Here is a 14,909-nt window from a genome sequence, read left to right as displayed (position 1 = left end):
GCTGCTGGTTTAAACAATGGGGAAATGTGAGGAGCCTTTCAACCTGTGACGTCACGCTACTTCCGCTACAGGCAAGGCTTTTTTTTATCAGCGACCAAAAGTTGCGAACTTTATTGTCGATGATCTCTACTAAGTCCTTTCAGCAAAAATATGGCAATATCGCAAAATGATCAAGTATGACACATAGAATGGATCTGCTATCCCCGTTGAAATTAAAAAAAATCATTTCAGTAGGCCTTTAAATCAACGCTGTATTAGCAACAGACGCAAATTAATATAATTAATGGCAAAATCTCTGCACACAGATGTTACCATGAGGAACTACTGTAGCACCACAGTTATTGCTTATGCTCACACATATGTGCACTAATCCCAGTATGAAGCAAAAAGGCATGCAGTAAGTGTGCCAGACTGCATTAACACCGGTGACCCTCGCTGATGTGCAATTAATCTGATTTGATGTGGAAAAATACAGTAGATCATGTACACCTTAGGGTTGTGATTTTCACACGTGAAAATGTTGCATGGTAGTTAATAAGGAATTATTGGGATTGCATTGAAAACGTTTAAAAAAATGCAAGGTGTGTATGTAACATATTTTCAACATTCAGTTTTTTAGTTGTTCAATGAACATCTTTTTAAATGTGTTTTGCATAGAACTTGCAGACCATTGTCAATTCATCATAATGGACTCTGATGGGGCAAGTGGACCTCTGGGAAATGTATGTAAAAATGCAGAAAGTAAACAGAAGAACTTACAGCCACATTCTGAACCGTTTTATAGCATGAATAAAAAAATTAAAAACCCTGAGGTAAAATGAAAAGCACATATCTCCAGATTGTATTTATGTCAGGCTTGTTACTGACAGTTTGGTTATGTTTGGGTTTTCCTCTGTGTTTGTGTTTATTTCCTGTCAGCGCTCTTATTTTGGTTACATTTCCTGCATGTCTCCCTGAGCGCTCGTTTCCCTCACCTATCCCTGATTGGCAGCCTGGCACACCTGGTTGCAATTGCCAATCAGGCTACTATTTATGCCTGCCTCGCCCTCCAGTCAGGGCTCGATGATTGTATCCTGTTTCTTGTCTCCCGGTTCCCGTTTTCCCTGCGTGTGCACTTACCAGTTGCCCTATTTGTTTTTTGACATTAAAGTCATGTTTTCCTGCGCTATGCCTGCCATTTCTGCATCTTGGGGTTCGTCACCAGCAGTTCCTGACTATTTAGACTCAAAAATAAAATCTGAATTGTGAAGTAAAATAACTTTTTTTGGGGTATACAAGTAAAAACATATTATTTTGACAAGGTCATGATAGCATGTTATTGTCAGCGTGATGTATTGTGAGGACTGTACTATAATGTCAAATCAATTATGAACCGTTAAGGAATTCCTACATGTCCTAAATGCAGGGCCATCAAAGTGGAAGGGTAAGTGGGGATGAAAGTTTGAATATATATCAAAAAAAATATGCATCTATCCATCTTCTGCTTATCTAAAGTCAGGTCGCGGGGGCAGCAGCCTAAGCAGAGAAGCCCAGACCGCCCTCTCCCCAGCCACTTCGTCCAGCTCTTTTCTTGTTTTGGGGGTAAAACTGTATAAAGAGACAAAATATGTCAAATGAACACTACTAAGTAACTACATTTGCATAAATGTTTGCTGCATAACATCTTTTCACACATACAAACACAGACCATACAATATCATGTAAACTGTCCTAATAAACCAGGGTGTCAAACGTAGAGCTTTGCTAAGTATAAAAATGAGCCGACATTTTTGAATGAAAGAAACCACTGTTCTAAATGTGTCCACTAGATGTCGCAATAGCAATTCCTTGTTTCTTTGTAGATGATGCTACATATGTAAAAATAAATAAACCACGTTAGTGCACCAGTTGAGGAAAATGAGCAGACTACATGAATAACATCCTGTAATTTGATTTTGATATGTTTTTATCTTGATACATTGAAAATGAACACCAATGAGTTGACTGATGAACATTATCACAATGTATTCAGAAAGTATAAATAACGACAAATAAAGATAGACCGCAACCGCAATATGTAAGTGTAAAAAAAACAACCCAAAACATTATGATTTGTACATTTTCAGAATGTGGTTCTATTTTTAAACAAACAAAACAATCTGAAGTTGTCTTTATTTTTAAATTATCGTGCCGTGATTTTACCAGTCCGGCCCACTTGGGAGTAGATTTTTCTCCATGTGGCCCCCACATCTAAAAATGACTTTGACACCCTTGTCATAAACTGATGTAAGTATATAAGTGAATTGTGAAGTTAATTATATTTATATAGCACTTTTACATAGTGAAACCCAATATTGAAGATACATTTAAACCAGTGTGGGTGGCACTGGGAGCAGGTGGGTAAAGTGTCTTGCCCAAGGACACAACGGCAGTGACTAGGATGGCGGAAGCGGGGATAAAACCTGGAACCCTGAAGTTGCTGGCACGGCCACTCTACCCATAGACATTACTTAAGTAGACACAGCATTGGCTGCTGTGACGCGAGAAATGGGGCCGCCATCTTGAAGTGGTGATGAGGAGCCGACGAGCAGCCTAAACTGACAGTTGACAGGTAGAAAACAAAGATGGTGTTCAGCGTTTTCCTGCTCAAATGAGGGGACTGTTGAAAATGGGAATCGGGGGATTACATTTCACAAGTAAGATTTAACATTGGTTGTATTTTGTGAAAACAATATTACCACAGAGTTGAGAAGGAGCAAAGATCTTCAATAGTACTGAAATTGTAGTCGCTAGCAAACAAGAGTATGACTATAATAGAATTGCTTGTCAATGAAATGTATTAAATTTATAAATGTGATACTTTAATAACATAAAGTTGAAATAAATGATGAAGATAAAGATTTTAAAAGCCAACAGGGGTAAAAGTTAGGACCACAGTCTAGATTGTGTAGCTAACTAGACAATCAGATGGACAGTGGCTATGCAGTATTATACAAGTCTAAATTTAGTCTAGCTTTCCAACTCAATTTTTATGTAGGATATACACATGTATATATAACCTAATCATAGTTTATTTGAACTTAAAAATACAAGTCTAAATTTAGTCTAGCTTTCCAACTCAATGTTTATGCAGGATATACACATGTATATATAACCTAATCATATTGTTTATTTGAACTTAAAAATAGCTGACTGTTTTTTTCCCCCTTCTCTGGGATTATAGGCCCAGTTTTGATCTCGGACATCTGGTCACTTATAGCTTATAAGAATATTCTATTACTGTTAAGCAAACTATCGCTATACATATCCTACCAAGTCAGACCTACACTGTTACAATGCCCATTTCTCTGATGATGCAATTGTTGATGACTGAAGTGCTGATATCAACCAAACCCTCCTCATCCCACCCCCCGGATTGTAAATAATGTAAATAACTCAATGTATATACTCTGATGATTAACTTGTGTGATGACTGTATTATGATGATAGCATATATTTGTACCATGAATTGATTTACGTGCACCCCGACTTAAACAAATTGAAAAACGTATTCGGGTGTTACCATTTAGTGGTCAATTGTACGGAATATGTACTGAACTGTGCAATCTGCTAATAAAAGTTTCAATCAATCAAATAATAAAACACGCCAAAACATGTGTCCTTTATCATAGCTACACGTATGACAAAAAAACGCGTGAAAATCAGTGGTATTCAGTGAGGTAAGATGAATTAAATGCACTGACAGTTCATTGCTGCTGCCAAATGAATTGCACTGACTGGAACGGATCACCACTCCAAGATGGCGGCCCCGCGTCTCGTCAGCGCCAGTAGCGCTCGACTATGTCTATGACTACTAACCGAGCTATACCGCCCCTATATAGCCCATGTATCGTTGAAAATCTACACATGAATAAGATTTACATGTGGAATGGTTGCAAACAACACGGGATAAGAGACATGATATTATATTACTGAGAAGGAGAGACGCAAACATTGCACACTCCCTTCGAGGAGTGAGCTAGCGAGCAAAGAAGCTACATGCTAAGTAGCGACGAGCTAAAACAGAAGCTATCGTCGCACAGAACTATTTCCACATTTACACTCGCACACAAAGTCTACACGACACTCATAAAACAGACACAGTACTTACAATGTTTCCAAGGCACTTCGTGGGAGGAAACAACAAACAAAGGGCTGAAAGACATAAATATGTCTGGTGTGTAAACTAGTGAGCGTCTGACTGCCGCGCGGCGACTACCGGAAACTAGAGGAGGGAGCAACTCGCCTTCAAAATAAAGGTCCCTTCTCATTACCTGATTGATTGATTGATTGAAACGTTTATTAGTAGATTGCACAGTACAGTACATATTCCGTACAATTGACCACTAAATGGTAACACCCGAATACGTTTTTCAACTTGTTTAAGTCGGGGTCCACGTTAATCAATTCATGGTAATGTTACATCACACTATGCATAAAGTTTTTTCATGCAACAACTTTGACTTTTTACCTACTGTTTTTTTTTTTTTAATATGTCACAAAATGATAATATATCTAAATATATTACAGTGCGATTAGCAAGAATAATGATGGGTTTTCCTGTGTTCTATGTTTATTTTCTGGTCAGCGCTATTTTGGTTCCATTTCCTGTCTGGCTCCCTGAGCGCTGTTTCCCCTCACCTGTCCCTGATTGGCAACCTGAGCACACCTGGTCTTGGTTGCCAATTAGTCTACTTGACTTTTTCCACATTTTGTTATTCCAAAATGGAATATATTGATTTTCCCCTCAAAATTCTACAAACAATACCCCGTAACGACAATGTGAAAACAATGTTTTTATTTATTTAAATTATAGAACATAACACAATTGCACGTACACAAGTATTCACAGCCCTTGCTCAATACTTTCTTGACGCATCTCTGGCAGAAATGACAGCAGTGGCCTGGCCTTCACGCCAAATACTTCAACAATGTTACGTCACACTATGCATAAAGTTTTTTCATACAACAACTTTGACTTTTTACCTACTGTTTTTAAAAAAATTAAAAAAAGTCACAAAATAATAATACATTTAAATATATTACAGTGCGATTAGCAAGAATAATGACGGGTTTTCCTGTGTTCTATGTTTATTTTCTGGGTCAGCGCTCTTATTTTGGTTCTATTTCCTGTCTGGCTCCCTGAGCGTTGTTTCCCCTCACCTGTCCCTGATTGGCAACCTGAGCACACCTGGTCTTGGTTGCCAATTAGTCTACTTGACTTTTTCCACATTTTGTTATTCCAAAATGGAATATATTGATTTTCCCCTCAAAATTCTACAAACAACACCCCGTAATGACAATGTGAAAACAATGTATTTATTTATTTAAATTATAGAAAATTGCACGTACACAAGTATTCACAGCCCTTGCTCAATAGTTTGACGCACCTCTGGCAGAAATGACAGCAGTGGCCTGGCCTTCACGCCAAATACTTCAATAATGTTACATCACACTATGCATAAAGTTTTTTCATACAACAACTTTGACTTTTTACCTACTGTTTTTTTTTTAATATGTCACAAAATGATAATATATTTAAATATATTACAGTGCGATTAGCAAAGATAATGATGGGTTTCCTGTGTTCTGTGTTTATTTTCTGGTCAGCGCTCTTATTTTGGTTCCATTTCCTGTCTGGCTCTCTGACCGCTTATTCCCCTCACCTGTCCCTGATTGGCAACCTGAGCACACCTGGTCTTGGTTGCCAATTAGTCTATTTGACTTTTTCCACATTTTGTTATTCCAAAATGGAATATATTGATTTTTCCCTCAAAATTCTACAAACAACACCCCATAAGGACAATGTGAAAACAATGTTTTTATTTATTTAAATGATAGAAAATAACAAAATTGCACGTACACAAGTATTCACAGCCCTTTCTTGGCGCACCTCTGGCAGAAATGACAGCAGTGGCCTGGCATTCATGCCAAATACTTCAATGTTTGTCTCATCAGACAAAATAATTTAGTTTCTCCTGGTCTGAATTTTTTTTTTTTTTTTTTTTTTTTTTTTTAAATTCAGACCAGGAGAAACTAAATTATTTTGTCTGATGAGACAAAGAGAAAGTCTTTCAGGTGCATGTCAGGCAAACGTTCTACGAAAAAAATGGCTCCCGTCTGGCCACTCTACAGGTTCTCCTCTCTCCACAGAGGAATGCTGTAGCTCTGACCATCGGGTTCTTGGTCATCTCCCTTTTTTTCCTGAGGTGGTATTTAATGAAAAAAGTTTGAGAAACACAGATCTAGACCACAAGGAGTTGTTTTAAATGTAGATCAAAATCAGAGGTCCACTTTAATAAAATCTCATGCGATGTTACTAGAAAATAAGCCTTAAAAATTGTAACTTTTGCTGCAACAATCACAAAAAAATAGCCTGCAAAATCCTGTAAGTGCTTAATAATAAATGGTCACCAAACAGCAATGTGTCAAAATGGAGTGATTTTGTGTAAATGTCCATTATAGACTTGTTGTGTCCTACACATGAAACTGAGATAATGGCTGCACATAATTCTCAGAGTAGACAATGCTCATGCAAACAAAGATCAGATCCACCAGACAGAGACGGACGGGAGGAAGAAGCACTTTGCTGAGGATTGTGAAGGATTAATGTCGTTTCAAAAGGGATGATCTCCCACTGGATGTGAATATTCTGTAAAACGTCACATAATCCCTTTAACATTGAAAGTAAACGGCGGTTGGGGGAAATTTGACCTTGCCCTCTGGAAGGTTGACTCTGTCCATGCGTCTTACATAATGTGCATCATGGTGGGAGGGCACGAGTTCAAGCAGCAACGGCAGGTTTAATCAACGTTGTCTCCACCTGATGCAGGTGACGTGTGAAGGAGGTTGATCATGTGTGTCCCAGATTGATACAGAATGAAGATCTGTGGAGGGCCCCTGAACGCATCTGTACGTCCTGGGAAGTCACGCTCCACCGCGGGAAAGGGCACAAGTTCACAGGGGGGGGAGGAAATATAGCATGAAACACTAATCAGCTTGTTTCAACTGATCCCATTAGAGTTGTCACCAATATTTTGGTACCGGTACCAAAAGGTATTTCGATACTTTTTCTAAATAAAGGGGACCACACAAAAATGGCATTATTGGCTTTATTTGAACAAAAATCTTACATTAAACATCTGTTTCTTATTAAAATCGAAGAACAATTTTGTCCTAAAATAAAATAGTGAACATACTAGATAACTTGTCTTTTAGTAGTAAGTAAACAAACAAAGGCTCCTAATTAGTCTGCTGACGTATGCAGTAACACAGTGGTTCTCAACCTTTTTTCAGTCATGTACCCCCTGTGAACATTTTTTTAATTCAAGTACCCCCTAATGAGAGCAAAAAAGAGATAAAGAAGTAAAATACAGCACTATGTCATCAGTTTCTGATTTATTAAATTGTATAACAGTGCAAAATATTGCTCATTTGTTGTGGTCTTTCTTGAACTATATGGAAAAAAAGATATAAAAATAATTAAAAACTTGTTGAATAATAAACAAGTGATTCAATTATAAATAAATATTTCTACACATAGAAGTAATCATCAACTTAAAGTGCCCTCTTTGGGGATTGTGATAGAGATCCATCTGGATTCATCAACTTCATTCTAAACATTTCTTCACAAAAAAATCAATCTTTAACATCAATATTTATGGAACATGTGCACAAAAAATCTAGCTGTCAACACTGAATATTGCATTGTTGCATTGTAATGAATGGAATAGCCTACTTGATTTCATGTTCAGTTCATGAACTTACATTCATATTTTGTTGAAGTATTATTCAATAAATATATTTATAAAGGATTTTTGAATTGTTGCTATTTTTAGAATTAAAAAAAAAAATCTCACATACCCCGTGGCATACCTTCAAGTACCCCCAGGAGTACGCATACCCCCATTTGAGAACCACTGCAGTAACATATTGTGTCATTTATACACCTATTATTTTTTATTTTGTCAAAATTATAAAGGACAAGCTGTAAAAATTTATTAAAGGCCCAAGCTGTTTGTTCACATGCTTTTTTTTTAATTTCTCTTTGCTATTTGGGCTTATTGGACCCTAATTAGAATAAAAACTATGAATCATCTTTTGATATGATGTACTTAGTCCATAAGTACACAAACATGTACTTCATGTTTAGTGACATGCTAATTCTTGTTTTTACACTTTTTCCCCCCCAAATTCCATTGTATGTTATACTCATCTGACACCACCAGATGGCAGTATAAGTGTCCACATAAGTGGCCATAAGACCCCAATTCGGTCGTGTACACAATTTTGGAAATAAGAGCTAAAAGGTGCTGTCCACGCATGTGGCCACTAAGCCTTTAGAGGTTTTAATCCACTTGTACATTTACGGTTAATATCTTCTTATTTTCTGTTTTAACATGTTCTATCTACACTTCTATTAAAATTTAATAATCACTTATTCTTCTCTTGTTTGGATACTTTACATTAGTTTTGGATTATATATATATATATATATATATATATATATATATATATATATATATATATATATATATATATATATATATATATATATATATATATATATATATATATATATATACACTACCGTTCTAAAGTTTGGGGTCACCCTAACAATTTAGTGGAATAGCCTTCATTTCTAAGAACAAGAATTGACTGTCGAGTTTCAGATGAAAGTTCTCTTTTTCTGGCCATTTTGAGCGTTTAATTGACCCCACAAATGTGATGCTCCAGAAACTCAATCTGCTCAAAGGAAGGTCAGTTTTGTAGCTTCTGTAACGAGCTAAAGTGTTTTCAGATGTGTGAACATGATTGCACAAGGGTTTTCTAATCATCAATTAGCCTTCTGAGCCAATGAGCAAACACATTGTACCATTAGAACACTGGAGTGATAGTTGCTGGAAATGGGCCTCTATACACCTATGTAGATATTGCACCAAAAAGCAGACATTTGCAGCTAGAATAGTCATTTACCACATTAGCAATGTATAGAGTGTATTTCTTTCAAGTTAAGACTAGTTTAATGTTATCTTCATTGAAAAGTACAGTGTTTTTCCTTCAAAAATAAGGACATTTACATGTGACCCCAAACTTTTGAACGCTAGTGTATATATATATATATATATATATATATATATATATATATATATATATATATATATATATATATATATATATATATATATATATATATGTATATTGTTTATTCAATGTGAGGTTGTGACATTGATTCGACCATTGAAATTTAGTTATTTCGCAACCAATATCATACAAAACAAAATGCAACGTTGAAACAACATTCTTTTAGACAACGTTTATTCAATGTCTGGTTGGGACGTTGATTTAACCATTGAATTTTGGTCATTTTCCCAACCAATATTCTCCTACACAAATACAACGTTGAAACAACATGCTTTTTGATGACATTTTATCAATGTTAGGTTCTGACGTTGATTAGATCATTGAATTTTGGTTATTTCCCAACCAATTTTTTTTTTTCAACACAAATATAACGTTGAAACAACATGCTTTTTGACAACGTTTAATCAATGTTGAATTTCGGTTATTTCCCAACCAATATTCTACAACACAAAATGCAACGTTGAAACAACATCCTTTTAGACAACGTTTATTCAATGTCTGGTTGTGACGTGGATTTGACCATTGAAATTTGGCCATTTCCCAACCAACAACGTTGATCCAACGTTAGACATCAACGTTGTCTCAATGTGCAAATACAACTATTTTGCTACGTTGTTTCAAAGTCGGTTTCAAAGGACATGTACGTATAATCAACGTTGCATCAATGTCTTGTGCCTTGGGATGATGTTCGAAACCGGTTCTCCCGGTTGTTCGATAAGAAAAGAACCGTTCGATAAGACAAGAACCGATTCCATGGACTCGAATCCCTTTTTGAGAACCGGTTCCCGTTATTGAGGCCACTATAGTAAAGAAAAAGAGTTGGTTCTTTATTCGAATCCCTGGGAACGAATCCCGTCCCACAAGAAATGCCCTGTGGGACATCACAGGAAATGACGTAGCTCAGTCTAATGACTGAGCTACGTCATTTCCTGTGATGTCACACAAGCAGCAAAAATAATGGACCGGAAAAAAACGCCTCAAGGCATGGCTGTTCACCTATAGTGATCACAGAGACTGCTTGTTTTTGTGTTACTGTATATATTTGTTTTTCTGAAAAGTCCCACTTAATATACTTTGGGTAACAACAGTCAATATTTATTTATTGTATTTTTCTAGGGGGGTAACAGTCAATATTTATTTATTTTTTTCTCTTTTTTTCTTTTTATAAAATAAAAGTGAGCTTTTGTTAAACCGAATATTGTGTTTTTTTCCATATACAACAACCTATCTGGATTCGATAAGAGAATCGATAAGGAATCGGCTCGATAAGAGGATTCGATAATAGGCTCGAACTCGATAATTTCTTATCAAACATCATCCCTACCTGTGCCTGCTGGGTGTGCTCTCTCAGAAGAAAGGGATATAACACAGAGGTGTTTTTATGGTGAGTTCAAGGACCGCTGAACAGAGTAGGACGCACGTTCGACAATACATAATGATAACCGTGATATGGAAGTACGTCCTTAAGTGTGTGTCGTGACAACCTTTTCTGGTGGCCATTTGTTTGCCTGGAGCTCTTCAGCGAAGTGAAACTCACAACCTGTCCCCCAGTCTCTACCTCCAAATTCAGTCTGCAGATCCCCCAGCGCTGAGCCTCTGCGGCCGTGTTGATCCTGCGCGTAGACGGCCATTTTTAAAGTGCACTTTTGGAGCTCCTCGGCAGATCTCACGGTCCATAGCAAGACTGGCTTGAGGCCGCCGTGGACGGAGGCGTGCGTGAAGGACGGGTGTAGAGGCGGGAGGCAGCCCAGCACGGACGCATCCTTCAGACTGTGTGAGCAGCCTGTGAGGCTGAGGATGCTGATGGTCAGGGTTTGACCCTCTGGGGAGAAAAGCATCGTAAAACGGAGGCAGCGTGCGGGTGAGGTTTTGAAGCCGTGGTTTAACGGCACCAGTGGGATGGGTTCCTCAGGCGGGGATGGAGAGTGTGTGGGTGTGGGCTCGGAAGAAAAACTATCGCCGGTCACAGTGCAGCGCCTCTGCAGGGCCTGCCGTCTTTTGGACAGCAGTTTAGGAAACGAAGGCAGCGAAGCACGGCTGCCGCCCATGGCTTCATAAAGAGGCGGAGTTAATAGCGGCGTGCTGAGGCGGCGAAGGGAGAAAAAAGACTCCTTCCTATCACACGCTTTACTAGAGAACGACCAGGAAGTCAATCCCGGCTCAAAGGGTGCGGGGCTGGCGAAGGTGGACGGGTAGTCCAGCGTGTCTCCATCCAGCTCCTCATATTGCCACCGGGGCGACGACACGGCCGCTGGATCGGGGTCAAAGGTGACCGGCTCGGCACTTTCTTTGTCCTCACAACAGATGCGACTTCTCCAGCAGCACAGAACACATCCCAGGAGCAAAGACAGACAGAACGCCACGAGTCCCACCAGGAGAAGAATTTGAAGGTTGACTGCGGACAACAACAAAATAAGAACAGGGGTTTGGAATCACGGTACAAAGACTTGGAACAGGGCAAGTCAACAAACCCGTCTGGGGAGTGACTTTATACCGGACCGGGAGTTCAGCTCAAAACTCGTGGGACAAAACACTTGGAAGCAAATTGCTAAAAACACTCGAGTGGTCCTGTTGTGAAGGAACTTGGACCCCTAGGAACCTGGACCAGTGTAACACTTTGGCAGATCCTTGCATTGACATTTTAACCTCGCGAGCAAACACAACAAACTTGTGATTCACATAACTGAGGCGACCCTCAAGGCACCCCTTTAAGTCCTCTCCTTTTTGGTAGTTCTTGTTTTCCTAACTCTCTTGTTTACTTCAGTAGTCCATCCATCCATCCATTTGCTACCGCTTATTCCCTTTGGGGGCGCTGGAGCCTATCTCAGCTACAATCGGGCAGAAGGCGGGGTACACCCTGGACAAGTTGCCACCTCATCACAGGGCCAACACAGATAGACAGACAACATTCACAGACTAGGGCCAATTAGTGTTGCCAATCAACCTATCCCCAGGTGCATGTCTTTGGAGGTGGGAGGGGCCTATCCCCAGGTGCATGTCTTTGGAGGTGGGAGGGGCCATATCCCCAGGTGCATGTCTTTGGAGGTGGGAGGGGCCATATCCCCAGGTGCATGTCTTTGGAGGTGGGAGGGGCCATATCCCCAGGTGCATGTCTTTGGAGGTGGGAGGAAGCCGGAGTACCCGGAGGGAACCCACACAGTCACGGGGAGAACATGCAAACTCCACACAGAAAGATCTTGAGCCCGGGATTGAACCCAGGACTACTCAGGACCTTCGTATTGTGAGGCAGACGCACTAACCCCTCTCCCACCGTGCTGCCTACTTCAGTAGTGTTCAACCTATTTAGTCATACTAGCGGTGTTCCTCAAGGTTCCATTTTAGAACCTCTTTTGTTCATCAGTTGGGCCACGAGTGGGGCACATGACCGGGTCCTCCAGACCAAGGCTGTCAAACGTACGGCCCGCGGGCCTGAACAGGTTTTTTCCGGCCCGCATGATGAGTTTGGCAAGTATAAAAATTAGCTGCTCTTTTTTTTTTAACGAAAGAAACTGCTGTTCTAAATGTGTCCACTGGATGTCACAATAACAATTCTGTTAGGCAAGCAAACGAGCCTACCGGGGCCTAGCAAGAGGTACATAGTAAAGGGGGACTGTGGCTCTTCCTCCTCGACCCACATGAAACTTGAAACACACATCAACATTTGGCACTCTTCCATCCATCCATTTTCTACCGCTTGTCCCTTTCGGGGTCGTTATTTGTTGCCGTCATCATTAAACGAACAGGTTACTCATCAGTTACTCAGTACTTGAGTATTTTTTTCACAACATCCTTCTACTTGAGTAATAAATCTCTAAAGTAACAATACTCTTACTCGAGTACAATTTCTGGCTACTCTACCCACCTCGGACTAATAGTGAAGGGAAAAGTCCGGCCCCAAAGTCCCCAAGGTCCTAAACTTTCTAGAAACGACTTAGTTGAACATCCTTGACCTTACAGCAGGATCTAAGTAGTTATTGACTTTACCTTCCAGTTGTTTGGTGAAGAGCACCTGAACCAGAAGCCAGAAGAAGAGGATGACCATGATGACCTCGATCATCCCCTTGGAGCAAAAGAGCACCACCGACTGCCACAGAGGCTGACCTGGGTACTCCTCGTCATGATAAGGCATGCTGACCAAATGTCTCGCTACGAACGAGTCCGCCTCGTAAAGTTATTGTTTGGACTGCAACCAAACATCCTCAGCGTTCAGCTCTTCCTGTCAAAGCATCTTTATGTCCTTCGACCAAAGGATCTTCCCACGCCAAAGAGAAACATTTCAAAGCCAGATTATGACCGTGGTTCCTCGTGAAAGTAGGACAGTGACTTCTTCATCCGGAGTGGTTGTGATAGAATTAGTTGTAGTAGTAGAGGGTGGGGTCTGTGGGCGGTGAGCTCCATCTCATTATTAAGACACGTCTTTGGATTCTCCCCAGCTGTCCATCACCGCATGATGAATAAATCCTGCAATCCGTCCCAAATAAAACCCCACCCCACTGCCACCTATCACCGCATGTTTCTGTATCGGTTATTTCATATTTGACTTGATGATGTTGTTTGAAAAAAAAAAAAGCAATAATTTAAAGGCCTACTGAAATGAATTTTTTTTTATTTAAACGGGGATAGCAGATCTATTCTATGTGTCATACTTGATCATTTCGCGATATTGCCATATTTTTGCTGAAAGGATTTAGTATAGAACAACGACGATAAAGATTGCAACTTTTGGTATCTGATAAAAAAAAGGCTTGCACCTACCGGAAGTAGCGTGACGTAGTCAGTTGAACATATACGCAAAGTTCCCTATTGTTTACAATGATGGCCGCATGAAGTGAGAGAGATTCGGACCGAGAAAGCGACAATTTCCCCATTAATTTGAGCGAGGATGAAAGATTTGTGGATGAGTAAAGTGCAAGTGAAGGACTAGTGGGGAGTTGAAGCTATTCAGATAGGGAAGATGCTGTGAGAGCCGGGGGTGACCTGATATTCAGCTGGGAATGACTACAACAGTAAATAAACACAAGACATATATATACTCTATTAGCCACAACACAACCAGGCTTGTATTTAATATGCCACAAATTAATCCCAAAATAAAAACACCTAGGTGTTTGTTATGCTAGCTCCTAGCTCCTAGCTACTAGCTCCCGTCCATATAACCCGCCAATACAATTCAAACACCTGATCAACACACACACTCACTCAGCCCAAAGGACCGTTCACCTAACCCAAGGTTCATAAAGCTTATATATTTACCCAAAGTTACGTACGTGACACGCACGTACGGGCAAGCGATCAAATGTTTGGAAGCGCAGCTGCGTACTCACGGTACCGCGTCTGCGTCTGTGTATCCAAATCAAAGTCCTCCTGGTAAGAGTCTGTGTTGTCCCAGTTCTCTACAGGCGTCTGTGTATCGAAGTCAAAGTCCTCCTGGTTAGAGTCTCTGTTATCCGAGTTCTTCCATCTTGACTGCATCTTTTGGGAATGTAAACAATGAAACACCGTCTGTGTTGTGTTGCTGACTTCCCTCGCAAAATACTCCGCTTCGCACCGACAACTTTCTTCTTTGCTTGCTCAGCTTCTTTCTCCACAATGCAATGAACATAATTGCAACAGATTCACCAACGCAGATGTCCAGAATCACGTGGAATAATGAGATGAAAACAGAGCTAGTTTGTGTTAGCTTCAATGGGGGAGCCATACCTGTGTTTCACCGGCTACGTCACGCGCATACGTCATCCTCCAAAGGA

The 14,909-nt window shown here is 39.9% G+C and overlaps 1 protein-coding gene across 1 annotated transcript; it reads right to left on the bottom strand.

Annotated features, from left to right (window-relative positions):
* Nucleotides 1-10,114: 10,114 nt before the first annotated feature.
* Nucleotides 10,115-13,481, bottom strand: syt18b (synaptotagmin XVIIIb). The gene is made up of 2 exons (XM_062035534.1): nt 13,147-13,481; nt 10,115-11,557 (listed from the first exon to the last, which is right to left on the bottom strand). The coding sequence occupies exons 1-2, from the start codon at nt 13,289-13,291 to the stop codon at nt 10,626-10,628; spliced, it is 1,077 nt and encodes a 358-aa protein (XP_061891518.1). The 5' UTR covers nt 13,292-13,481; the 3' UTR covers nt 10,115-10,625.
* Between the last annotated feature and the right edge of the window lie 1,428 nt (nt 13,482-14,909).

Source organism: Entelurus aequoreus, linkage group LG24, assembly GCF_033978785.1.
Source record: "Entelurus aequoreus isolate RoL-2023_Sb linkage group LG24, RoL_Eaeq_v1.1, whole genome shotgun sequence".
NCBI lineage: Eukaryota > Metazoa > Chordata > Actinopteri > Syngnathiformes > Syngnathidae > Entelurus > Entelurus aequoreus.
The sequence above is the reverse complement of the archived record's forward strand: the minus strand, read 5'-3'. Positions and strand labels throughout refer to the sequence as shown.